The sequence below is a fragment of the Rhinolophus ferrumequinum genome, chromosome 8 (assembly GCF_004115265.2).
Source record: "Rhinolophus ferrumequinum isolate MPI-CBG mRhiFer1 chromosome 8, mRhiFer1_v1.p, whole genome shotgun sequence".
NCBI lineage: Eukaryota > Metazoa > Chordata > Mammalia > Chiroptera > Rhinolophidae > Rhinolophus > Rhinolophus ferrumequinum.
The window spans coordinates 812,685-838,339 of NC_046291.1; the positions used below are offsets into that span (position 1 = coordinate 812,685).

General features: G+C 58.7%; 1 protein-coding gene across 18 annotated transcripts in view; it reads left to right on the plus strand.

Annotated features, from left to right (window-relative positions):
* KIF1A (kinesin family member 1A) overlaps positions 1-22,091 on the plus strand; it is an 80,591-nt gene extending 58,500 nt beyond the window's left edge. For 7 of the 18 annotated variants that reach the window (XM_033111561.1, XM_033111562.1, XM_033111564.1 and 4 more), the window contains 18 exons: positions 615-670; positions 1,511-1,619; positions 1,950-2,016; positions 2,127-2,211; positions 3,873-3,978; positions 6,224-6,250; positions 10,083-10,106; positions 11,216-11,330; positions 12,241-12,374; positions 13,391-13,452; positions 13,974-14,119; positions 14,616-14,816; positions 15,143-15,220; positions 15,600-15,724; positions 16,699-16,851; positions 17,352-17,544; positions 18,399-18,517; positions 18,888-22,091. In XM_033111561.1, coding sequence (XP_032967452.1) covers positions 615-670; positions 1,511-1,619; positions 1,950-2,016; positions 2,127-2,211; positions 3,873-3,978; positions 6,224-6,250; positions 10,083-10,106; positions 11,216-11,330; positions 12,241-12,374; positions 13,391-13,452; positions 13,974-14,119; positions 14,616-14,816; positions 15,143-15,220; positions 15,600-15,724; positions 16,699-16,851; positions 17,352-17,544; positions 18,399-18,517; positions 18,888-18,930 — 1,843 coding nt within the window. In that variant the 3' untranslated portion in view covers positions 18,931-22,091. The remainder of the gene's footprint in view (positions 1-614; positions 671-1,510; positions 1,620-1,949; positions 2,017-2,126; positions 2,212-3,872; positions 3,979-6,223; positions 6,251-10,082; positions 10,107-11,215; positions 11,331-12,240; positions 12,375-13,390; positions 13,453-13,973; positions 14,120-14,615; positions 14,817-15,142; positions 15,221-15,599; positions 15,725-16,698; positions 16,852-17,351; positions 17,545-18,398; positions 18,518-18,887) is intronic. The other 11 variants (XM_033111578.1, XM_033111567.1, XM_033111568.1 and 8 more) reach the window with 3 other exon arrangements.
* Positions 22,092-25,655: the final 3,564 nt, after the last annotated feature.

Sequence of the window (25,655 nt, forward strand, 5' to 3'; positions counted from 1 at the left end):
AGCTCCAGCAAAGGGGGCCCTGCTGTTTCATATCCTGCAGTAATAAGCACCTAACCCGAATGAGGGGACATTCGTCCTGCTCTTTCATTCCATGCGACCTCCTGGGGGGTTCTGAGGGTGGGTTGGGGTGTCCCCTCTGTGGCCAGGCTGACCCCTCCCGGCCCCCCGCACCCTCGGTGCAGGGAGAACAGCACAGGGCCATAGGACCTTCTGTTGCCATGTCCATCTCCCTGTCGGCTGCCATGTGGGGCCCGAGCTAAGCGGGCGTCAGGGTAACGGGGGTAAAGAGGGGCCATCAGGCACTGGTCCGGGGTGTTGGGCTGCAGGAGCCTCATTTGTCCTCAGAGGAGCTAAGGGAGGCTCTGTCCCGGAAACCCCCGGACGGAGAGCCACAGCCTGATCTCGCCCTGTTCTCATGGCCTCTGGGCCTCCCTCCCGGGTGGGGCCTGCGGGCCCTGAAGAGCCGTCCTCACCCTGAGCTGGTGGAGGGCCTGAGACCAGGGCCTTCCGCAGGCCCTGCAGGGGGCGGATGGAGGGAGGCACAGGCCAGCCCCTGCCCGCGGCCCCGCGGCCCCCAGCCTGCGGCTCACATTGCACTGACGCTTCTTCCACAGCCCCCTGAGACCTTCACGCCGCCATTTCCCCCGGGTCATGCCGCTGTCCAAGCCAGGTAGGCGGGGTGCTCCAGAGTCCCCCCCAGCCATGGTAGTGAAGCAGGTGCCCACACTGTGGGTGGGCCGTCCACCGCTCAGCACGGGCCTCATCATGGGTCATTGCTCCCTAGGCTCTGGGGGCCACCCTGCACGCACCGGTCCTCGCGGGTACCCACAGAGTGAGGGGCTCCTCTTGGAGCAGGGTACGGGGCGAAGGCACGCAGACAACTGGGTGTCCTTTACCGCTCCGCACACCAGAGCAGCTGGGTGATGGTCAGGCAGTGCCTGCCCCATGTCCCCGGGGGGTTTCTGGGCAGATGACAGAGGCGTGGGAGCCCAGAGAGGAAGGGAGTGAGGGGGCCGGGGCTCGGTGAGGCCAGGGCCGTCCGTGTGAGCCTGTTGGTCAACATCTGGACACCCGTGGAGGGCCAGTGGGACCTGAGGGGCGGGGCTTGTTGGCCCTGGGCGAGGTGCTCGGACTGGTGCCATAGGCTGTGGCCTCAGTGTGGTGTAGCAGAGGGCCCTGGGCAGGTTGGGGACCTGACCGAGCGTGGCTCCTGCCCCTGCTGGTTCTGTGGGGTCTCAAGGCACCTCCCTGTCTCTAAGGGCCTGGCGTGTACAGAGATGTGAGTTGTCACGTCTGTTCCTGAGCCAGTACATGGCTGCTGAGACCTGACTGTGGCCAGAACCAGGCCTATCCTGGGGCAGGGGCAGGGGGTCCGCTGGTGGTTTCTCCTGGAGTGTGGTGCCCGTGCTGCTTTCGAGGCGTCCCCAACCCCACATCCTCCTTGAGCGAGCCCTCAGTGTGTGGAGAGTCAGTTTCCCATCAGTGTCTGCTTCTCTCCTGTCACCCCCAGTACCCGCCACCAAGCTCAGCACACTGACTCGTCCCTCTCCTGGCCCCTGCCACTGCAAGTATGACCTGCTGGTCTACTTCGAGATCTGTGAGCTGGAGGCCAATGGCGAGTGAGTCTCGGTGCCAGTGGTGCCCGTGCTGGGGCTGCTGGGGCCGGCAGGGTCTGTGGTGTGGGGAGGAGAGGGCCCTGGGGGTGGCTGGGGCCCCCAGGGTCTGTGGTGTGGGGAGGAGAGGGCCCTGGGGGCTGGTGGAGGTGGCACACGGTGGGTTCCTTGCCCAGCTGACTTTAGTGTCCATGCATTGGGCCACTCTACATTTGCCAGAGGGAGTGGCTGACTTTCCTGTTCTCAGCCCTTCCACTCTCCCGGCCACATGTCTGTGCCGTGGGTGGGTGGGGACGAGGGCAGGCGTGGCCTCACATCCGTCCCCGTCTCTCCCAGCTACATCCCTGCAGTGGTGGACCACCGTGGCGGGATGCCATGCATGGGGACCTTCCTGCTGCACCAGGTACGAGGCCCTCCCCACCGCTGCCCGCCCCATGCCCCTGCCCTGCCCCTGCCCTGCCCCGCAAGGCCCCCAGGCTATCTGACCGTGTCCTCCCTCCTGGCTCCTGGCAGGGCATCCAGAGACGGATAACTGTGACGCTGCTGCATGAGACCGGCAGCCACATCCGCTGGAAGGAAGTTCGAGAGCTGGTTGTGGGTGAGTGAGGCAGGAGGGGTCTGCCTGGGGGGCTGGGCTGCGCTTGTGGGAAGGACGAGGACCCCTGTCCCCACCCCCAGGCCAGATGCCTGAGTTCTAAGCACAGCTCTGCCCTGTTGCTGTGTGACTGGCTGGGTCACTTCACCTCTCTGTGCCTCAGAGGTTGGCCCCCAGTGGTGACCCCAAATAACTGCTCGGTCACTGTGCTAAGACTGCTTAGCAAAGTGCCACAACCAGGGGGCTTCAGCTAGAAGTTTCCCCTCACAGCCCCAGGGGCCTGAGTCTGAGGTAAAGGTGTCGGCAGGTGGCCAGGCTCCCTCTGAAACCTATGGGGAGGACCCCTCCTTGCCTCTCCTAGGTTCTGGCGGTTTGTGGGGACTCCTTGGCACTCTGGCTTGTGCACGCATCCCTCCAGCCCCCACCTTCACGTGGGCGCCAGTCACATTAGGTTAGGGACTCGCTTCCAGTGTCACCTCATCTCAACTAATTGCATCCGTCAGGTCCTACTCTGAGGTGCTGGGGGTTAGGACTACAACATGTCTTTTTGGGGGGGACACAGTTCAACTCACAGTGACCATCCAGGTCCCAGACTGTTTTCTTCTGTGACATCATGCTGTGAAGTCTTGTCTACCCAGAGAGCTTTGCTTTGCCAAGCCGTAAAGAATTTGTCTTCCTGGTGTTCACTCAGGGACACAGGCAGCTGTCCATTCCAGTGTGTCACCCGTGTGAGGCCAGCATGCCCCACCCCTGCTCTGGAGCTGATGGCCGGTGCCTCTGGGAGCCCCACTCTGGGCATTTCTGTGGCGGGTCCCTGGGGCTCGTAGAGGGGTCTGAGGCTGCAGCAGCAGGGCTGGGACCATTCCTCGGAGAAGCAGAGGGTCCATTGAACTCTCAGTGCCAGACACGAAATGATGAGTGAGGCCACCAGGCAGGGTTCCTGGCTCACAGCAGCCCCGGCGCCTTCCCCAGGTAGCGGCGCCCCAGTGCAGGCGGGTGCCTGAGCACTCTGTCGGAAATGCCCTGCAGGCGACGTTTATGGCACGGATAGTCTTTCTCTTTCTTCCTTCCTTTCTTCCTTCCTTTCTTCCTTCCTACCTTCCTTCCTTCTTTTCTTTCTCCCTCTCCCTCTCCATCTTCCTCTCTCTCCCTCCCCTTTTCCCTTCCTTCTTCTCTTCCTTCCTCCCTTCCTTCCTCCTTTCCTTCCTTCCTTCTTTCGTGTAAGTAGAAGAAGGAATATTTTCTCCTTCTCATCTTGCTAAGATTTCCTTTGCCAACAGGTAGGAGGGCCTGTGCACTCTGGGCCAAGTGACTGGAATCTGTTAGTTGAGAGAGAGATAGGGTGGAGGTGGTGTGGGGAGACAGAGAGAGACAGGGAGAGAGTGAGATACTTACGGCTGAGAAACGAAGACACTCAGAACTTAGGCTGCGGGAAGAGAGATGGGACGGGCAGGGTGTACTGACCCATGGCACCAGGCCTGCCGCAGACCCTGCACAGGTCTCGCTGTCCACCTGTAGTGTGACCTTTTGCCAGGTGCTCTGGTGGCCGCGTGGGGAGCTGGTCCCCCAACAGGCCTCCTAGGTCAGCAGGCCCCGCTCGGGCAGAGGTGCCGAGCAGGGCGGGCGACCCTCCGGGAAGTGACGGGCCATCACCTCTCCTGTAGGTCGCATCCGCAACACCCCGGAAACCGACGAGTCCCTGATTGACCCCAACATCTTGTCTCTCAACATCCTCTCATCGGGGTACGTCCACCCGGCCCAGGACGACCGGTGAGTCCCCCTCGGGCGGCAGCAGGGGCTGTTTCTGCCTCGCTAGAGACGGGGTCCTGGTCAGGACCCGGGCGTGTCGTCAGCCAGCCACACGCTTAGCCAGTCTGGCCGTGTGGGGCGCAGCCACGCAGCACATGGCCAGCCGCAAAGCTTCTAGGCCTCCGATGGGCGTCTGATGGAACAGGAAGGGGAGGGAGGCTTATGGCCTCAGAGTCCCTGGTGCGCGTCTGGGCATCGTCCCTGTCCCTGCACGGCCTCACACTTTCATCCGTTCATTCAGTTACCTGGCAGAGGACGGGGCTGAGGGGGGTTTCGGGCCGATGAGCTGGGTCTTGTCCCCTGGGCACTTTCAGGGGTGGGTGGTCGGCACGGCGGAGCGCAGACAAGCGAGTCACCTTTCCCAAACACGCTGCTGCGGGCGGCTCTGTGGCCTCTGGCAGGGTTCCTTGGACCGGGGGTCCTTGAGGCGGCTGAGGGGTGCACTGGCTTGTCGGCCCAGCACCGCAGGTGGACACCTTGTCACTGGTTGACCTTTCCAAGCTCCCGGGTGATAGCCGAGGTCCCACAGCCTGGGAAGTCCACGCACACGCAAATCCCCAGCAACAACCAGCCATGTGGGCAGGGTGTGAGGGGAAGCCGGGGCCAACCTTGACATCGGTGGGCTTCGCCGTGTCTCATGTGCTGCTCTAGGGGAGGGGTGCAGGGAAATCATCGGGTGCTCCAGTCCTGGCCCCCTGCACCTGAGGGCTCTGCCTGCCTGACCCTCGGAGCTCGAATTGTGGGTATCTCGGGTTCCTGTGGCTGTGACTGCAGGAGAAAGTCTGTGAGGGCTGGGGTAGAGACCCCACTTTTGAGGGTCCTGGGGGAGTTGCTCCCATCCTTCTGACTCCTGGGTTGGGACAGAGCACAGGTCTTTCAGACACCCCACGAGGGGGTTGTAAGGACCACCACTCCGACTGGCAGCTTAGGGACAGCACACAAAGATCCCAACAGAGGCAGACGTAGCTGTTTCCAGCCCTGCCCTGGAACCTTCCGGAAGGAACTCACCCTGCACTCATCCAGAGGAGTGTGGAGGTGGAGAATATTGGGGGGTGTTCTCAGGTGGAGGCAGCACCATGACAGGCGGGCTGGGGGCTACACCTGGGAGAGCGGGAAGTTGAGGCCACCAGTGGGGCTGGGCCGGCTCCTGGGCTTCTCCTGTTGCCATGAGAACACACCCTGGGGACGTTGCCTGCAGAGATATGGGCCGCTGTGCCTGGGCCGAGGGGAAAGGGACCCCTGTGGAGGGCTTGTGCCACTAGGGAGGGGTCTGTGTGCCATGCTCGGTGACGCTTTGGACCTGAGGGACAGCCTCAGCATTCCCTGACCTCTGACCCTTCCTTTTCCCTGCAACTCCTAGATTCTTGGGACAGAAAGGGAGTGGGGGGCAAAGGGAAGGGGTGAAGGGGGTGCCTTCTGGGCCTCCCGCCCTGCACTGAGGACTGTGTTTGTGGGCCTGCCAGTGGCTGGAAGCAACCTGGGGGCCTCAGCCTGGGCTAAACCCCGGGGTAGCTTAGGGGGCCTGGCTCCTGACTGGACCTGGGGTCTGCGGGGCTCTGGCAAACAGTTCAGCCTATCCCAGGAGGCCCGAGGACCCATTGCTACCAGGCTTCAGCCCTGCTCCCTGGGCACCCTGGGAAGTGAGGCAGCCCCAGGACAGCTCTGGGGCCATCAGCCTGGTGCCTGAGGGTGGACGAGGCCCGTCCACAGGGCTGAGGTGGACCTTCGCTGCTTTGGCCCCTGCTTGGCCCCAGCCATGCTGGCGCTGCCCCAGGACGGCCCCGACTCCCGCCCGGCCCTAGAGAAGCCTCGGGGACCCTCCTCAGCCGGTAGCCCCAGGCAAACTTCATTCTGAGGCGTGACTCCCGAGGGCCTCCCTCCTCCTGGACTGGGGCGGACGTCCTCGAGTCCAGTGATGGACCCAGCAGCTCTGAGGACGAACAGGGGGCCTTCTCCCCGCCTCAGATGCTGAAGCTCAGGGACTCCAGGCGGAGCTCGGGCCGCGGGCCTTGGGCTACCCACGCGCTTTGCCACAGCCTGGGCCTCCCTGCTCAAAGGCCCCACGCTTTGCAGCCTCCCCGCTCAGAGTAGGCCTGCCGGCCTGGGCGGCTTCTCTCCACGCAACCCCAGCCCTCGCTGCCGCTGCCCCACCCACCGCCCTGCTGCCCTGCCGCCTCACTAACCTGTGACTGTTTGTGTTTTGCAGGCAGTTTCTTGATTCGGACATACCTAGGTATCATTTGTGCCCTTGGTTTTCTTTCAGCCTCCCCTGCCCTTCTTCCCACCCTGCAGCCCTCGGATTTAATTTTGGCTTTCCGGATTCCTTCTATACTCGCTCACTTCTCTCTCCTGTTTCTCCATCTTCTTTAGTTTTATTTCCTTGGGATACTTTTTTGATTTTGTTTTTATTGCTTCTCCACCCCCCGCCCCCCGCCCTTTTTGGCTGAGTCCCTTCTGTCCCCACTCTTCATTTGGCTGCTTTGGTAGTTTCCTGCCCCCCCATAGACACTGGCTGGCCTCCCGCTCTTCCCACCCCGAGCCTTGCTCATCCCACGCTGACCCTGACCCCGCCCTGCAAGGGGAAGCAGGTGTCCTGCATGCAGGCTGGCTGGCCTGGCTCCCTGCAAGGTGAAAGAGGAAAGGGGGGAGGGAGGGGCAGATGGGAGCCGCCCCGCCAGGAGACCTCCACATCTGCCCCTCTGCCCCCAGGGAGAGCCCCTCGCCTGGCCATGGCACCACACACCCCTTTGAAAGTAGGTGGGTGGCGAAGTGTGAAGGGCCCAGTAAGACTCTGTACTCATGTGGTGGCCCCAAGTCCAAACCCTCCAGAGGCACGGGTTCCTGGGCCGGGGACCTCGCTCCCTCCTAGACTCCCTCGAGGCCCTTGCCCACAGCAGCTGGGTGTGTGGTCAGCGAGGCCCTGGGGGGGTCAGCCTTAGTCCCTAATCCAGACTTTGTCCGTGAGACTCGAGTCTGTTCTGAACAGTGGTCTAGGCCGTCCCCTCCTGGGTCCCTGTGGGTGTGACCAGAGCGCTGTGTGGTGATCTCGTGGGTCCCCTGTGGGTTAGCAGTGTTGAAAGATGAAGTGAACCATGGAAAGGCTTCCGCACGAATGTGTGAGGTGGGGCAGGGGTGGGTGGCCTGTCTGAGGCTGTGTCCTCATCAGGTCGTGGCTGTGCTTGGTCAGGACAGATGGTCACAGAATGGGGCAGTGAGCCACGTTGTGGCTCCTGTTGGTGAGCCCCTGAGGACAGGTCCGCATATGACCTATTCAGTGACAGAGGCTGCTGCAGGCCCTTCCTGGGGACACCAGCTGGGGGAGCCAGAGACCCCATGGAGGGGAAACTGCACCCAGGAGGGGCCAGAGCACTGCGGGGCTTGGAGCAGGACCCTGCCTCACCTGGGCAGTCGGGAGGGCTTGCTGGAGGAGGCAGTCCACTGGCTGGTCCTGGAGGTGAGCCAGGCTGGCCGAGGCGGCTGCAGCCTGCTGGGCTCTCTCCGTCCTCAGAAGACCCTCCCTGGGTGGGAGCCCATCTGCTCCGGTTCACCCCTGGAGAGGACCCAAGTTAGGGGCTGTTTCCTTGACGAGTGGAAACTTCCAGGCCCATCAGTGTGAACACATGAGGGGAGTGGACGTTTTGTTCAAGTTTGCATGTCTACAATTAGCTCAGTATGATAGAGGGGTGCTCGGGCCAGTCCCAGACACCCCCACTCAAACACATCAGCCTCCAGGAAGGTTCTGGTAAAATGGAAACAGTGCCTCGTGGCCAGGAGCAGACCAGGCACCTGGGAAGGAGGGGGATGGCTCTCCTTGTCAGTAGGGCGTCCAGAAGGCTCGTCCTTCTCCAGGCCCCCAACATCCTGAGAGCCTCGCCCTGCACCTGGGCAGGGTGCACGCCCCTGACTGTGGAGACAGGCACGTCAGCCCTGGGGGCTTGGCCTGCAAGAAGCGGCTCAGAGCAGAGAGGAAAGGGGGACCAGAGTCCCAAGATCTGGCTGGCGCCTCCTTCTCAGTCCAGGAGCCACTTTGGTGGGTGGCACCGGGGGCAGCGGAAGTGGCAGTGTGAAGGGAGGGTCTCATCCCAGTCATCTGGAGTGAGGCGGGAGCCTGAGGCCACACTGACTGGACTGAGGCAGCCTGGCTGTGCCCTTGTGGACAAGTGGCAGAACCTTCTGGAACCTTGTTTACCTCCCCCCCGGAGCATATCGTGAGATTAAATGAGATGGTACGCGAAAAACTCAGCACGGGGACTTGTGCACGTAACTGTAGGTGTAGGTCATGTGGTCATCACTAGTATTTAGTATTTAATTAAAAATATTCCTAGTTAATGTAAAATGCATTCATAGCTCCTAAGCAAAAACACGTTTCTTACACTAACTGCTCCCGTTTTTCCCAAGGGGCTGCACCTCCTCCCATGTGTGTGTCCCACACTGCGCAGGGCCACCGCACATGGGAGCGGGAGGAGCGCTTCATGACAAGCCATAATTTGAAAGACACTTGGCTCCAGGCTCCCCTGCGTTTCGTCTTACCCAGGGCCCACGCTCCTGCCCGGAGCATAAGGATCCACGAGACCCTTTGAGGCACTGCAGTGTTGAGAGATAGACGGGTGGCCCATGGTGATGCCCGCCCCTGCCACCAAGTGAGGGATCTGATATCCCCAAACAGGTGGCCCAATCTGGTGCCCCAGAAGCTGCCCCAACCTCCCGGGAAGGGATGTGGGGTCTTGTTGAGACCCTGTACCTCAGATCCTGCACCTGGTGGGTGCAGGGAAGGTCAGTGTGGGGCTGGACGGGACCCAGGAGTCTGCATTTCTGACCAGTTCCCCTGTGGTGCTGACACAGCAGGCCCAGGGACCCCACATCTGGGTGGCACATTCTCCTGTAATTGTATCTGAGGGGTTGGCTGAATGTCACATCGGACAGACTGAGGGCCACTGCGGGGAATGGGAGCTCCCTTCCTGGGGTGACCTGATGCCCAGAGCGGTCCTCAGAGGGAGCTGCTCATGAGTTGGGGTCTTGGTGTGGTCTCCTTGGTCGGCCTCCATGGTCTGGGTTTCCTGCCGTGTGGTCGAGGGGTCACCCATCCATGCCCTGCAAGTCTGGGCCATTCTGCGTGGCTGCCATTCTGCTACCCACTCCCCCCGGAGCACACCCACCACCATCCACTTGGACTCCCTCGGGGTCTGGGTGAGAACCCGGCCTGCAGAGGCCTCGGGCATGGGGCTCGGGTCTGTTGTCTAGGACCCTCCGTGCCGGGGCTCCAGGGTTTGGTGCCTGGGGCTGCATGAAGCCACCGCCAGCTGCAGGTCAGACCCTGCTTGGGCTGGCCATCTTGGCACCTGGGGGATGAGGCAGTAAAAGGCCCAGGAGGGCCCCTCCCACTGCCCTACCCCACATGTGATACCCACCGGACTCAAGTTTGGGGAGAGATTCTAGGTCACCGGAGTCCAATCGGGGAGCCACGTCCTAATGTGACGGCCTCTCCGAGGGCTGGCCTCTCCTCACAGCCCAGGCCCGGGTTGCGCAGGCCACCGTGCTGGCCTCTGGGGAGGGGCCTGCGGCCATGCCTTACCCAGAGCATCGTAGGACCTCCTGGCAGGAGGACTAGTAACAAGAGTTGTGATGCCAACATGTGCCACCCAGGCCGCAGTCCAGTGCACTCGAGACTTCGCTCATTAACTCGATGAGGCAGGGACAGTCTGTCCAGGAAGCAGGGCACACAGCTAGGACGTGGCATTTGGAGCTGGCAGGTCGGGGCGTTTGTGCTGGGCCGAGCCGAGCTGCAGTGGACGTCTAGCTCTGCCCACAGGCCTGGCCCCACACAGCCCAGCCATCTGGGGGCCCTAGGGTGGGCGGCGTCCCTCTAGGTCTTGGTCACAGCTCCAGGGGTAGCTGCCTGGTCCTGCCGGGGACAGACCCAAGGCCCTCACTGCAGACACAGTGGGGAGGGGGGTCTGCAGGGGCATCTGGGCCCGTGTCAGGTAGCTTGTTGGGTGACGGTGCGTGTTCTGACATGTGCATCTCTTCTGTGTGTGTACGTGTGTGTCCCCGCTGCCTCGCCTTAGCGTTTCACTCGGAAATGACACTAGGTACACTCACTTCTCTTCCGCACTCGCTTGGTCCACTCTCTTCTGCTTTTTGATTTCCTTTCTCCCCCGACGTCTCCCTGCGCGCTCTGCCTGTTCTCTGGTGACCCCGCTGTCCCCACGTCCCTTCCTCTGGATCTCTGTCCTCAGTGATGTGTGTTTGACTGCGGCCCTGCCCCATCCCACTGCTTTGCCCCGCACCCCTGGAGCGTGCCGTGGAGACACGGGCAGCCTCCACACTCCTGGGCCTGGCAGGTGGGCGGGCGTGTGCCGCTGCCAGCTATTTGTGTTGGCGGGTTCTCAGCTGTGTCTTTGTGAGGATGCTCGGATGGAAACCGGGCGAGGTGGTCCCACTGGGCGGCTGCAGCGTGGACTGAGGCCAAGTCCCACCTCCAATGTGAAGGTCCTCAGAACGTGTGCCTGGCCCAAGGCAGGAGTTTCTGTGCTGTCAGATGGCCTGAGCTCCCTGGGGGGGGGGGGGGCTTTGCCTGTCCCAGACTCATGCTCTCCTTGCTGTCTTTCCGGGTTAGAGATGGAGGCAGACAGAACACTCCTGCCTTGTGCTCAGTGGGGAGCCTGGACTGTCCAACATGGGCCACCGGTTTCCACGCCCAGCATCCTCCCTGACGGGCCCTTCCTCTCCCAAGGGCATCGGCTGATGGAGGGAGGGGATGGGCCCTGGAGGGTTTGGGCAAACGTGGGCGGGTTCCTTCATGTCCAGGGAGAGACCATGGTGCCTCCTTACTCAGACCGAGTCCCCACCCTCTGCCATCCCTTGTGCCTCTGTCCTCCCTGCCTCAGTCCCCGTCCCGTTCTCTCCCTCCCCTTTCCTCTGCCGCTCCTTCCCTCTCAGCCCTGGCTGTCTCTCCTCCCTGAAGCCTGAGTGCTGTGGGCTAATGCATCCCACCCATCCGTCCACGGGGAGCTGACACCTGGGCTCACCCTGCTGGTGGCATCCAGAGCCCCTGCCCCTCCCTGGTCCTGAGTAAGGAGGCTCTGTCCTTCCTGCGGGTCACCCACATGTCTCTGTCTGTGTGTCCATCTGCATGTCCCCATCCCAGCTGAGAGTGGCCTGCACCTCATTATCTAAGCTCATGTCTGCTCCCTTCTAGGACCTTTTACCAGTTTGAGGCTGCGTGGGACAGCTCCATGCATAACTCTCTCCTGCTGAACCGGGTCACCCCGTATCGAGAGAAAATCTACATGACCCTTTCTGTTTACATTGAGGCAAGAAACCTATGTTCAGGGTGTGCTGCCAAAGTCCCCCAAGCCTGAGGGGCTTGCCAAGAGGCAGGGGGGGCGCTCGTTAGCCCTGGACACGTCCAGATGACCCCGCTGTCTTCTCGTTAAGTCCTCGCACCTTTAGCAGCAGCCTTTACAATTAATCCACTGCACCATCTTCAGTGCGGGCTTGTCCTTGGTTTGCAAGGTGGCTGTGGCCCACCAGACATTGCATCTGTGTTCTAGGCAGTGCGAAAACAGAAACCTGCCCCCATGTCCAAGGTCTTGAGCTGTGGCCTCCCTTTGAGGCACAGGAAGAGGCTGGGGACATGGGCGTGTCTAGCTGGGCAGAGGCGTGAGGAGGCGGGAGGTTTGGGGTCAGTGAAGGCGTCCACTTCTGCCCGAGCCGAGTTACTCCGGCTGTACCTGTGTGACCGCCACATGGATGGTGGCTTGCTGGGCTGAGAAACACCGGCCGCGCTCTGTCCACACGAGTCCCCAGGAGCCATCAGCTTTGTCAGCTACCACTGAACTTCAGAAGAACAACGAGCCCTCTGTTTAAGACAGCGCTTCCATCGCCAGGACCTAATATTCACTGGCGTGTTAGACTTACCACGGCGGTGCAGTCTCACAAACATTTCGTGCAGTGTCACCGATTTGATGGTGAGGCAGCTGAGGCCCAACAGGGTGAGGCCTGTGTCTGGGACCCTCAGGGTGCCCTACACAGACACCGGGCCACCTGCAGCCCCAGGAGTCAGCTCTGGGGGAGCAGAGACTTCTCCCACCTGAGTGTGGGGCCATGTCAGGGCCCAGAAGGTCTGGGCTGTGGTCAGTGCGGTGGTTAGAAGGGGGGCCTGGGGCCAGGGCACTGGGGGAGTGTCCTTGTGCCTGAGTCCCTGCACCCCTCACCCTGCAGATGGAGAACTGCACCCAGCCGGCCATCATCACCAAGGACTTCTGCATGGTCTTCTACTCCCGCGACGCCAAGCTGCCCGCCTCACGCTCCATCCGTAACCTGTTCGGCAGTGGGAGCCTGCGGGCCTCGGAGAGGTGAGCCTGTGGGCTGGGCAGAGGGGCACCCTGGGCATATGAGGACCAGACCAGGCTCTGCTCTGGGAGTGGCCCCCCAGCGGTCTGGTGCTCGCGTGATGTGGGTGGGCACAGAGATGACAGCCGGGCTTGGCCCAATCCTGGCTGGCACCCTGCTTTTGGTCCTTCTCACTCACCCTGATTTTGGGGTCACTGCATGTCGTAGGACACATGTGGGGACACTGATGGCATATTGAGGGGCCATGCGAGGGCCGGGGCTTGCCTGCAGGATACAGTGGGGAAGGCCTGGGGCGACCGCTCTGGTGCCTCCCGGGCGGTCCGGGGGCCACACTGCACTCCCACTTCCAGGTGACCTTTTTCCTGGCGGCCACAGGGATCTATGCCATCAGGACTGCTTCCTGCACACATCGGGACACATGGGATAGATATGGGGGGCGAGGCTGGGAAGGGGGGCTGTGGATGGAGGCTGGCAGCACCTGAGGGAGTCGATGTCAGACAGCAGGACCAGCGGTCCCTTGTCTCCCAGCCCTCCTCCATTCTCGTGGGGAGAATGTCAAGGACGTGAGGAGAGGCCCTGCCCCAGGAGCAGAGACCACCGAGGGTGCCGAGCCACCTGTGGTCACCTGTGGTCACCTTCAGTGAGGCCCCCCACACTGTCTTTCAGACGCCTGTGTCCCGGCCACTCTGGGCACAGCTGGGAGGAAGGACTGTGTGGTCAGGACTCAGTGGCCCTGGGCGGGGCATACCCGTCATGTAGGCGTTCACGTCGGCCGCAGGCTTCACCTCCACGAGAGGGCTGGGGGGTGCCCTCAGCGGAATCAGTGCTCCTGGGCAAAAGGAGTCCAGGCTGCACAGGGCTGCAGCAGGGGGACCTGACACCCCGGCTGCTCCCTGCAAGGCCGCCAGCCTGGGTGTGAGGCAGGACTGGTGCCCAGTGTGCATTTGGTGGCAGTGAGAGTTGGTTCTGGGCATTGCTGGTGCCCCCTAGTGACAATGTGCCCCCCTGTTCCCCACAGCAACCGTGTCACAGGCGTGTATGAGCTCAGCCTGTGCCATGTGGCCGATGTGGGCAGCCCCGGTAGGTATCTGCCCTGCGCTCTCTGGCTGGTGGGGGTGGGAAGGCCTCTGCTGAGAGTCAGCGGGGTTCTCTGGGTCACTGGCCAACCTCAGCTAAGCTGCCACTTGGGGGGTCCCTTCCCTGCAAAATGCACGTGCTAACTTTGTGACCTCCGGAGTTGTTCCTAGGCGCTGGAGGACAGTGTGGGGATGAGCCCAGCAAAGGGAGAGGCAGCTAGCAGGTCGCAGCCGTGACCCCCATGGGGCTCAGTGCTGGATGTCTTCCTGCGGGCCAGGCCCAGCATGGCTGCGGCTGGGGGTGGACCAAGGGCGGGAGGTGGGGTCAGGGAAGAAGCGCTTTACCAGGGGGCCGGCCTCTGTGTGGTGGACCCCCGTCCCCTTGCCCACAGGCAGGGGTGTGGTCCCATGGGCAGGGATGGGGTCCCACAGCAAGGGTGGGGTCCCACGGGTAAGGGTGGGGTCCCACGGGTAAGGGTGGGGTCCCATGGGCAGGGTGAGGTCCCACCGGCGTCCCCTTGGCAGGCATGCAGCGGCGGCGCAGGCGGGTGCTGGACACATCGGTGGCCTATGTGCGGGGAGAGGAGAACCTGGCGGGCTGGCGGCCCCGCAGTGACAGCCTCATCCTGGACCACCAGTGGGAGCTGGAGAAGCTCAGCCTCCTTCAGGAGGTGAGCTGGGGCCACGGTCGGGGGATGGGGTGTGTCCCTGGCCACCCCGATGGATCGTGGGACACACACTGCCCAACCGGGGCTTTGTGACACTTAATGAAAACAAGGCCTAGCTTAGAACAGGTGTGCTGTCAGCTTACCCCAGAGGACTGTCAGCATCCAGACAGGGGCTGAATGCTGACAGCCCAGCCGAAGGCCATGTCCACCCTCTGGACCCTGCCCAAGGCGAAAGCTGCAGAGCCCAGGGCTCTCCCCTCAGAAGCTGCTGTCTGCCTGCTCAGGGCCGGTGCGCTTTCTGGGGCACAAGACCAGGACTGCAGTGCCCCAGTGAGCTGGCCGCAGTGAAGGGCGGCTGCAGGACCCAGTGGGCATTGAGTCCTGCCAGCAGCATGGCTCCATTTTGCACGCTGTCGCCCGGGGACAGGTGGGCTCTCCCAGGTGCTCGTGGGGACGCTGAGGGTAAGCGGCAAGGTGGCCCTGTGGCCCTCGTGTGCAGGTGGAGAAGACCAGGCACTACCTGCTGCTGCGGGAGAAGCTGGAGACCACCCAGCGCCCAGGCCCTGAGGCGCCGTCTCCCACCTCCAGTGAAGACGCCGAATCCCACAGCTCGTCCAGCGCCTCCTCCCCTCTCTCTGCCGAGGGCCGGGCATCGCCTCTGGAGGTTCCCAACGAGAGGCAGCGGGAGCTGGCTGTGAAGGTGGGCAGGCGGGCGGCAGAGGCATGACCCGGACCCAGCAGTGCGCCCGTGACTTGGCTCCTGTCAGAGCCAGGAGCTGGGGACATGGGGTCCAGAGTCCCCTGCACACACTGGATTCTGGGGGCCTTTTACAACCTCCTCCCTGAGCCACAGCCTGCCCTCTTGAATACCTGCCTTGATGGGGAGCTCACCACCCCCATGCAGAGATGGCCCTTTCTGCTGCTCGGAGCCCTGGCTGCCCTGGGAGGTCTCCCGGCTGGCCCCACCTACCTGACCTGCTGCGCCTTCCAGGGTGGCCACTGACCAGGCCTTTGCTCCCCCTGCAGTGCTTACGCCTCCTCACGCACACGTTCAACAGAGAGTACACGCACAGCCACGTGTGCGTCAGCGCCAGCGAGAGCAAGGTGGGCACCGGCTCAGGCCCAGAGCCTTCACCCCAGCTCCTGCCGGGCCAGCCTCCGTCCCTTTCCCTCCCAGGAAGGGCCTCTTGCCATGGCCCTTGGGCTGCACATCCTGCAGTCTGGGCTCAGCCCCACCTTCCCCGTCCCCACCCAGTGTGGCCCTCCTTGTCCTTTGAAGCCCTTATGAGGCAGGGAGAGCAGCAGCCCAGGCTGGGAGGGGGTCAGGAGTCTGGGAAGAGGGTGCCTGCAGTTGTTGGGGGTGCCCAAAATGAGAGTTAAAATGTGAACAAAGAAATCAGCCACTGCAGGGGTGTCCCCACTCATGAGGGCACAGACTGTCCCCTCCCTGTGTCCCCTGCAAAAGGCTCTCTGTCCTCCGCAGCTCTCCGAGATGTCTGTCACTCTGCTCCAGGACTCATCCATGTCCCCTTTGGGGGCAGCCACGCTCACCCCCTCCTCTACCTGCCCCTCTCTGGTCGAAGGGCGGTACGGTGCAGCTGACCTCAGGTGAGTGAGCTCCAGGCTCTGGAAGATGCTTCCAGAACCACAAGCTGACTGATGACAGTGGCCCTGACTTGGGCACAAAGTGTGGGGGTGGGGAGGGACACAAGTGGCTGAGTGACTTTGGACAGCCACAAACACCTAGGGTGGGGTCTGCAGGCCCCGCCCCCAGAGCCTGCCCTGGCCCACCCTGCAGACCCCGTCCCAGCATGCAGACCCCAGTCTTACCTTTCGGCCCGTTTTCTGCTGAAGCCTACATTTAAAATGCAGCCGTGAATAAAACCAGGAATGGGTTAAAACAACACAAAACAAGACACCCTTTTCCTAGGGCAGTACGCATAAATCCTCAGTGGGAAAAAAGGTGACTAAACAGAGCTTAGAGAACCACTAAGCTCCCTATTATAAACAGAACCCTGTGACGCCTGCTGGGCGCTGTCTAGAAGGGACTGCCCCACACGCTGCCAACACTGCTTCTCTGCTCCATCTGATTTTAAAATCCCTCAGCGTGTTCAGATTTCCTTCTTAAAACAAAAGAAATAAGATGACATCGAGCCCTGGGGCCCTCATCCTGAGACAGGCCTCCTTGCCACCAGGCTGTCACACGAGCTTGGTGGGTGCCATTTGCCAGTGGCTCCCTCTACATAGACGGTCCCTGAGAACATGTCACCTTCAGCTCGATTTTGGAGATGAACAGTTGCTGGACCCACTTCTATGGGGGTGGCGGGGGAGGGACATAAAGTGCCACAGGAGAAGGGCGTTGATTCCCACATAGCTGGGACCCTCTCTGCTGTATGCAGCATAGTCCTGGACTCAGGTGGCGGGCCCCAGAGCTCCACTGTGGGCACGGTGGGCAGACCCCTGAAGGTGCCCGCAGTGGCTGAGGGCAGGACTAGCCGCCGGGGAACTCTGGTGGAGATAGTTCTGGGCCCAGCGAGGGGCCTCCTGGCAGGAGTGCAACGGCTTCGCTCTGCTTTTCCCAGGACCCCCCAGCCCAGTTCCCGGCCAGCCAGCCCAGAGCCCGAGCCCGTGTTAGAGGCAGATTCCAAGAAGACAGCGTCCCCTGCTCCGGTGACAGAGGCAGACAAGGAGCCCCAACGCCTGCTGGTTCCCGACATCCAGGAGATCCGGGTCAGGTGCGTGGGGACGCTGCCCCAAATGGGCTCTTCTAAAGCACCAGCCAGCCAGCTTTGTCCCCACAAGGACAGGCGGGCCGCCCCTGGCCCAGGGCCAGGAGGTAGTGGGCAGCTCTGCAGAAACATTGCTGTAACACGTCTAAGCTACGAGTTTGGCCACTCTGCAAAATGACTGGTTGGCCCTTCTGGCCCTGGGAATGCCACAGTTGACTGGTTGTAGTGGTGGGATACAGTGTGACAGGTCGGGGCAGCTTCAGCTTTTAAAAAGTTTTTCCATTTTGCAGCTGGGGAAACTGAGGCTGGGCCAGTGGTTCTGGTCTCTGGTCTCCCGGGTTGGGGTTGTGCCGGTTTTTGGCCCTGGTGGGTCCTCTTGGAGGTCCCTTTGTGGCCTGCGCTGTGGTGGCACAGCTGGGGGTCTGGCTCGGTGGTGGACGGTGGGCCCCCGACTTGCCCCCCCACTCCCAGGAGGGCACAAGCGAGCAGGTGCCTGCCCCCCACAGCCCCATCGTCTCCAAGAAGGGGTACCTGCATTTCCTGGAGCCGCACACGGCCGGCTGGGCCAAGCGCTTTGTGGTCGTGCGGCGGCCTTACGCCTACATGTACAACAATGACAAGGACTCTGTGGAGAGGTTTGTGCTCAACCTGTCCACCGCCCAGGTGGAGTACAGCGAGGACCAGCAGGCCATGCTGAAGGTACAGCCACCGCAACGCGGCGGGCGGGGCCCGGCTGGCCGTGAGCCCCCGGCGGGCCGGGAGGGCGGGGCCAGCCTTGTCCCCCTGTGCAGACCCTGTGCCTGCTTACCGCTCGTCTGAGGCCACCCAGTCCTGTCTCTCGTGGGTGGGGACACTGGCGGCAGCCTCCCTATCCCTCTGCCTCTAGTGTCCCAGGGTCTGTGCTCGCCCGTGGGGCTCACAGTCCCGCTGACAACCAGCAGTGATGGCTGGGACGAGCACAAACCCGCTCCCATCCTATGGCCAATGACCCGTCCCCTCCTGGGGATGCCGTGGTGGGTGAGACCAGGTCCCCAAAGGCTAGCAGTGCAGGGGTCCTAGGAGTTCAGCCCCTTGCCCCCTGGCTGTGTCCCTGCTCCTCTGAATGAACAGTGGCCTTGGATGTGTACCAGGAACCCTGAGGTTTTCCTGCTGGTGACCGCGGTGTGCATTAGATGCGTTTTTATTCCCTGGGGTGGGGGGTGGGCTGGGAACCTGTCACCTACAGCTGCCACACGGAGGACATATGTGGACCACAGCTGAGCCAGGCTCCTAGGAGAAGGAACCTTGGCCCGTAAAGGGTGGACACATCCTGTGGGGACACAGAGCAGTAACAGGGTGGCCCCAGGGTGTCCTGACAGCAGAGCCTTCTGGAAGGGAGCACAGCCTGTGTGGGTGAGGACGGGCCATGCACACCGCAGAGCTCACACAGGCGCTTCAGCTGTGCCCTGTCCTGTGGGGCTTCCTTCCTGCTCCCTCATCACTGAGACTTGCCTGGTGCCCCACGGGGCCGGGGCCGCCGAGAGCTGGCCGCCTCCCCGCATGATTTCTTGCAGACACCCAACACGTTTGCCGTGTGCACGGAGCACCGTGGGATCCTGCTGCAGGCCTCCAGTGACAAGGACATGCACGACTGGCTCTACGCGTTCAACCCCCTCCTGGCCGGGACCATACGGTAGGGCCACACTGACCCACACGCGTGTGGCATCTCCGCTGGGGAGAAGGGAGGGCGGGGGTCTGGGCGACATTCTTGAGAACTCCAGTGCTCGTTTTCATGTCCTTGTCTGAAATCCCGACAGTGTTCAAACTTTACTTACTGCCAGGGCGGGCCTTTCCATAGAGAGAGCAGCTTTGTGTAAGGAATGGCCAGGCCCCCGTGGGAGGCAGCCTTGCCCCTCCCGCAGCAACGACTTTCAGGAGGGCCGGCTGCTCCTACCAAGTTCCAGTGACAGAAAGCAGAGGTCAACTCTCTGGGCGGCGATAAGCCACAGGGGCCAGGCTGCCTCCTGCCCGCCCTGATCGCTGCGTCTCTCCTGACCCCCCAGGTCCAAGCTCTCCAGAAGGAGGTCTGCCCAGATGAGGGTCTGAGCCAGACGACACCCCAGCCCTGGACACAACCAGCAGGCCCGGCCCTGCTCCCCAGTCCTCTGCCACCCATTGTGTCATCGCCGCCCAGCCCTCCCCATCAGGCAGCCAAGTCCCCTCCTCCTGGGGACGCCCGAGCTGGGCCCAGCGAGTCCCACCTCTGGCCGGGGGACCTGCACCACATGACGAGTCGTGCTCCCAGCAGAGGCCCGTTTGTTGTCGGTTCTTCTCAGACGTGTCCTAGGGGGAGGAGTCGGGAGGTGCTGGAGAGGCCAGAGGGCACAAGTCACAGGGTGTCGCGCCGTTCTAATATTTTTTTAAGCATAGACAGACTTACAATTAATATACGGTAGTTAGCGACATGAAACAGTCCGCTCAGAAATTAACTATAAGACTGGTTCTATTTATAAGTATTTATTTCTAACGCCCTCACGTAGACCCGTAGGAAGCAGACGGACCCTGCCCCACTTGTCCCCACACACATCTCCAAACCTCTTAGGGACAGTCAGGATGAGGCAGCTGCCTTGGAAAACCACAGTGAGCAGGTATCTGGACAGCAGGCACCTTCTGGTGGGCACCGTGGGGGCCCCTGGCCAGGCCCAAGGTCTCCGCAGCTGCATGTGTGCGTGTGTCGGGGGGTCTGCCCGGAGTCTGAGCAGCACAGAAGGGGCCTGTCTACCTGAGACGCGAGTCTCGGGTAGGGGCAGCTCCCTGGAGCGTGCGAGAGGAGGGAGATGGGCGGGGTGTGGGTGGCTGACCTGGCAGGGACGGGGTAGAAGGCTCAGAACCCCCCGCCCCCAGACTTGTCATGTGTCCAGGCCGGCAGAGCACAGGTCGCTGGGGTTACGGTTGTCCAAAGTGACAGCTTGGGCAGCGAAGGGCTCATGGTACAGCCTCTCCAGCTGCGGTGGGAACTGAGTTGGTTCAAGGTCACTCCTGGAGGAAAGCCTGTGACTCCCCCTCTTTGTCCCAAGAAAAGAGAATCTCTGTGAGTGCCAGTGAGAAGATTCCGTGGGTCAGGTGAGCCCGGTGCTGGGGTCACCTGCCGCCAGGCCTCCCCCTTCAGCACTTCAGGTGCTGCCGTGTCTTCTTCCGGCCTCCGTACAATATCCATTCGGGCCCCTCTCACAGCCCGTCCCAGAATGGACCTCGAGTCAGCCCAGGCTGCGTGTGGCCGGGCATCATCTCAGGCCATATACCCATCAGAGAGCCAGGGGTGCAGGCTCTTCTGTGCCCTGTTCCCACACCCAAACAAAGGCACATTTGGCCTCTTTTGTGCTCAAGGAAAAACAGCAACCAAACTGCACCGCTCTCCCCACCGTGGCCCACCAAGTGCAGGCTCGCTCCAGCCTTGCTCGGCCCACGGCATTCTCTGACACCTTCCACCTCCCTGGGCAGCCCCTGCCGGACGCCGCTCCCTGCCACCTAACCTTTCCAGGTGGTTTGGATGACCCCAGCACACCCTGAAGTCAGTGGTTGTGAGACTCCCTGTTACACTGGCCCCATGGGGCACGGACATGACACATGGACATTCTCATGATTTGTGCACTGGGGACGTGTGGTGGTGGCTCCCATCCGAGTGAGAAGGAGGTTCAGGCCTCTGAAGCTTCGCCTCAGACGAGAGGTGCAGGAGAGTGGGCTGGAACCCCTCTGGCAGCAGTGTCTGTGCCTGCTGGCCGGCCAGGACCTTTCTGTTCCTGGTCTCAGGTGTAGCACGTGGTGGCCACCCCGCTCCCTGCTGGACGGCACCACTGATAGGCTCATCAGTAGGAATTGGGGCCTGGGACCACATCTGTGACACACGTGCAGATCCCAGGAGAGGGTCACATCCTGGACTGGACTTAGACATTTTCCAAAAGCCGGGCTGAGACATAGAGAAGATGTGACAGCACAGTCAGGGACAGGACTTAGTGTGGCTTTTATGATGGCCTGAGGGCAGGAGGGAGAAGCAGGGAGGGGTGAGTTGTTCTAAGATGAATCTAGCTCCCGAGGGTCTGGCCACGTCCCACTCAGGTCAGCCAGCCTGAGGCCGTGGCCTCCAAAAGGCCAGGCCCTCGCACCCAGGGCACAGGTGTCTGAGGCCAGCCAACCTGCAGGGCACCTGAGGCATGGGGCAGGGCTGAGAGAAGGGGCCCACTCGAAGGTTTCTGAAAATCACCCCAATTCAGGAGCTTCCATGGCCATGGAAGTCCCAGGGACTGTCTCGTCTTGGCGGTGACTAGGAGCCAGGTGTGGGCCACCTGAGGGCCCCCTTTCAGGCCAGTTCAGTGGGAGGGCCTGGGTCAGAGTTGCTGGAGAGGAACCCGGTCTCCATGCCCATGCTGCCCGAAACTACTCACGTGTCATACGAGTTGGGACAAGTCGTTGAACAAACTGAGACTTGGTTTCTGCATCTGTGACAGGCAAAGCTGATCTTGCAGGCCCCTGAGGGCCTCAGCTTGTGGGGTGCAGAGAGGAAGGCCTGGCTGTGTGCCGCCCCAGCTAAGAGGGAGGGGAGAAAGAGCCAGAAAGCTATCTCTCGGATGATCTTTGTTTGAAAACTTGATGCTTCTCAGGCGGCAGACTCATTTTGTTTAAGGAGCAGCCGCCCTCGTCTGGAGAGGGCTCTCTGTCCCCTCCAGGGGAGGGTGAGCGCTTTCCTTGTGGCCCCAGGGAGGGTAGGTGCCCAGGGTGGGGGGAGATGCTGGTGAGTTGCAAGGCCTCCCGCTCTGAGGAATAAATTGCTCATAAGATACCAATGTTTTATTCACAAACAGACCGCAGGCACACACACAGGCACACTCCCGGGGCGACTGCAGTGAGGTGGTCTCCCCTTGGCCCCTCTGGGGCGGGTGTGGCAAAGCACTTGGGGAGGGCCCCTGAATGTCGCTAATGCTACAGGTACAAGCGGGGTTGCCGTGCTGGTCCTCCAAACAACAGGCTCTGGCTTCTTCCTGGGCCGGTGCTTCCTATAGCTACCTGTCCCCTGAGGTCCCCTGTGGCTTGTACATACGTGGTTGTGTGACACACCCCGGCCCCTGCACCATAACCGCCATCCTGACATAACGACTCTAGTTCCCTGACGTCCTAAACCTGAGTGTTAGGCTCTAGGCTCCTGTACTGTGTGTGTGCACTTAAGGCTCTGTCCATTAAGAAATAAATGTGGTTCCTTATGCAACACCTGCCCTGTGGGCCTCTGCTGTGTGTTATTTGCACATTAGGTCTGTTGGTGGAGCTGAAAGTGGTCACGGGGTGCAGGTGTCCAGCATGGCCCAGAGACAGTGCCCACACCCCAGTGGCACCACAGGGAGAGGAGGGAGCCTCGGCTGGGAGGGACAAGACAGGGCTTACTGTGCAAGGGCCCACCTGCCTCCCTCAGTACCTGGCTGCACCTGTCTAAGTAGCTCAGGTGCCCTCAGCATGCTGACGCCATACAACCAGCCTCATATTCAGCAGCCTTGTGTCAGTTTATACGGTCAGCATTACCCTGTACAAAACCAGACAAAGACATTGCAAGGAAATAAAATGATAGACTGATAGCCTTCATCCACATAGAAACAAATATCCTCAATAATATTTTATCAAATTGAATATGATAATATATAAAAAGGGTAACACCTTGTGACAAAGTGGGGTTTACCATGGGAAGGCATGGTTAGTTCAAAAAACTAATCAATTCACTGTTAAACCAATAAAAGAAAAATCATCATCTCTATAGATGCACAAAAAGCATTTAACAAAATCTGACATCCATTGCTAATTAAATTTTTAAATAGAAGATAACTTCTGATAAATTGTGTCTATAAGAAAGCTGCAGCTAATATCACACTTAATGGCAAAAAATGAATGCTTAACCCTTAAGACTGGGAACAAGATAAGGCTACCCTCTGTCAGCATCCCGATTCAATGATTCAATGTGGTCCTGGAAGTCCTAGCCAGGGCAACCAAGCAGAATGAAGAATGAAATGCACATGGGTTATAGTGGAAGAAATAGAACTGTCTCAGAATACAAACAGAACTTACAAAATATAAGGTCAATATATAACCACTAATTTTATTTCTATATAGTAGGAGTAAACAATTGGACATTTGAATTTAAAAATCAGTATCATTTATAATAGCACCAAGAATGTGAGCTAAATAGGTATAACTCTAACAAAATATATGCAAAATTTGTATGAAAACTACAAAATACTAATGAGAAAAATGAAAGACCCAAGTAAAACGGAGAGATACACCATGTTCACGTATTGGAAGATTCAGTGTTGTTAAGATATTATCTCTCCCCAAATTGACCTGTAAATTCAATACAATGTCAATCAAAAGTCCTTGTAAATGTCACGCAGCTGATTCTAAAAGTATGTGAAGAGTAAAGGGACTAGAATAGCTGAAACAAATCTGATACAGAAAAATAAAGTTAGAAAAGCCCCACTATGCAATTTTAAGACTTACTATAAAGCTATAGTAATCAAGACAGGAAGAAGATACTCGCAAATTACATATCTGATATAGGACTTGTCTCCAGAATACATAAAGAACTCTAAAAACTGAATGACAAGAAAGAAAACCACCCAATTTAAAAATGATTAAAGATACTGCTACCCACTTATTTGCCTGCCCAAACAAACAAACAAAAAACTGACAACATCAAGTGTTGGTGAGGAGATGGAGCAACTGGAACTCTCCATTGCTTGTGAAAATGCAAATGGTACAGCCACTCTGGAAAACGGTTTGGAAATTTCTTAGAAAGTTAACATACACTTTCACATGACTCAACAGTCCCACTGCTGGGCGTCTACCCCAGAGAAATGAATAACTGCACATGGGAAAACCAGTATACGTATGTTTAAAGCAAACCTATTCATAATCACCCTCAATGGAGGCAGCCCACACCTTTCAACAGGTGAGTGGTTAGACAAACTGGTCCGTCCGTCTATCCATGGAAAAGTACTCAGCTATAAAAAGGAGTGGACTACTGATGCATGCAGAAACTTGGATGATCTCTAAGACATGTTGCTGAGGGAAAGAACTAATCTCCAAAGGTTACATTTTGCACGATTTCATTTATAGAATGTTCTCCAAACGACACCACTGTAGCAATGGAGAAGAGATTGGTGGTCGCCAGGGGTGATGGGGAATATGTTGGCATGAAATTTTTGTGTGTGTGTTTCGTACCCTAATAACAGCTGTGGTGATACAAGTCTATATACACAGAACTGAACGTCGACAGGAAAAAAGTCAGTATCAATGCCTGATAATTTTAAAAACTAAGGTTTTTTAAAAAGCGATTCAGTGAAGAAAGGACAATCTTTTTAAAAAATGGTGTTGGTGTTGGAACATCTCTATGAAAAAAGAAAAAACACAAAAAATCCTTGGCTCATACCTAAAATTAACTCAACTGGATCACAGATCAAATGTGAATCCAGAAGCTATCAAACTTCTGGGAGAAAAGCTTTGTGGCCTTGAGGCAAAGATTTCATATATATGAAACAAGCATGATCCATAAAAGAAAAAAAGAGAGAGAGAAATTGCACTTCATCAAAAAGAAAAGTGTATAATATTTGAAAGATACTGTTAAGAAAAAGAAAAGACATCACACAAACTGACAAAACATAAGTGATAAAGGACCTGTATCCAGAATATATTTTTTAAAAAACTCTCAAAACTCAGTTACAAGACAGCAAACAACCCAATTTAAAAATAAAATCCAGAGTGAGGGGGACAAATTAAAATAAAATTAAGAGACCACTTATGGATTTTGATTTTTCTAAAAATATCTAAGAACTTGGCAGTCGTGATTCTCATCCTAACAACAAGAAAATGCTGAATAAACCGAAAGTCAACGAGTTTTCTTGCACCCCTCAGCGAAGTGAGGTCGCAGGGAAGAATGCCACCCCCAAACCTGGAGCAACAAGAGCAGATTCACCATGGAAATCTGCTCACCAGGAGTAGAAGGTTCTGGAGCCACGGGATGGCAGGTGACCCATTGCTGGAGAGTGAAAAACTCCGGGGGCTCAGGCTAAGGGGCGGAGCCTCACACTTGCAGGGGTTTTACCACCAGGAGCCTCACCAAGTTTTCAAGGTGAAGAGCAAAGACCAATCCCCTGTGTTTCTGTTGGGGGAGAAGAGGAAGAATCGTGTGGACGTATACACAGAGCTTTCTCCACAACGCAGTACTGGGGAGGTAGAGGGACTAGGATTGAGGGGACAGCTACATGATCCTGACATCACACTTGGGGGCGAAAACCTGGAGGGCGCCCCCTTAGATTGAGAACAAAGCAAGGATGTCCCTTCTCGCCAATCCTACTCAACTTCATACAGGAAATTCTAAGTGCAATGAGACAAGAAAAGGAAAAAAAGCATACAGATTGTGAAGGAAGAAATAAAACTGTTTACAGATGATAAGATTGGCTATGAAGAAAATCCCAAAGAACTGACAAAAAACAAACAAAAATCCTCCTGGAACTAACAAAAGATTATAGCAAAGTTAATACATAAAAATCTATTGCTTTCCTATGTATCGGTAGTGAACAAACTAGAATTTGACATTTAGAAAAACCATTTTCAGTAGCACCAAAAGGGGAGAGAGGGAGGGAGGGAGAGGAGAGAGAGAGAGAGAGAGAGAGAGAGAGAGAGAGAGAGAGAGAGAGAGAGGAGAGAGAGAGAGAGAGAAAAGAAGGAGGAGGAGAAGGGAAGGAAGGAAGGAAGGAAGGAAGGAAGGAAGGAAGGAAGGAAGAAGGAAGGAAGGA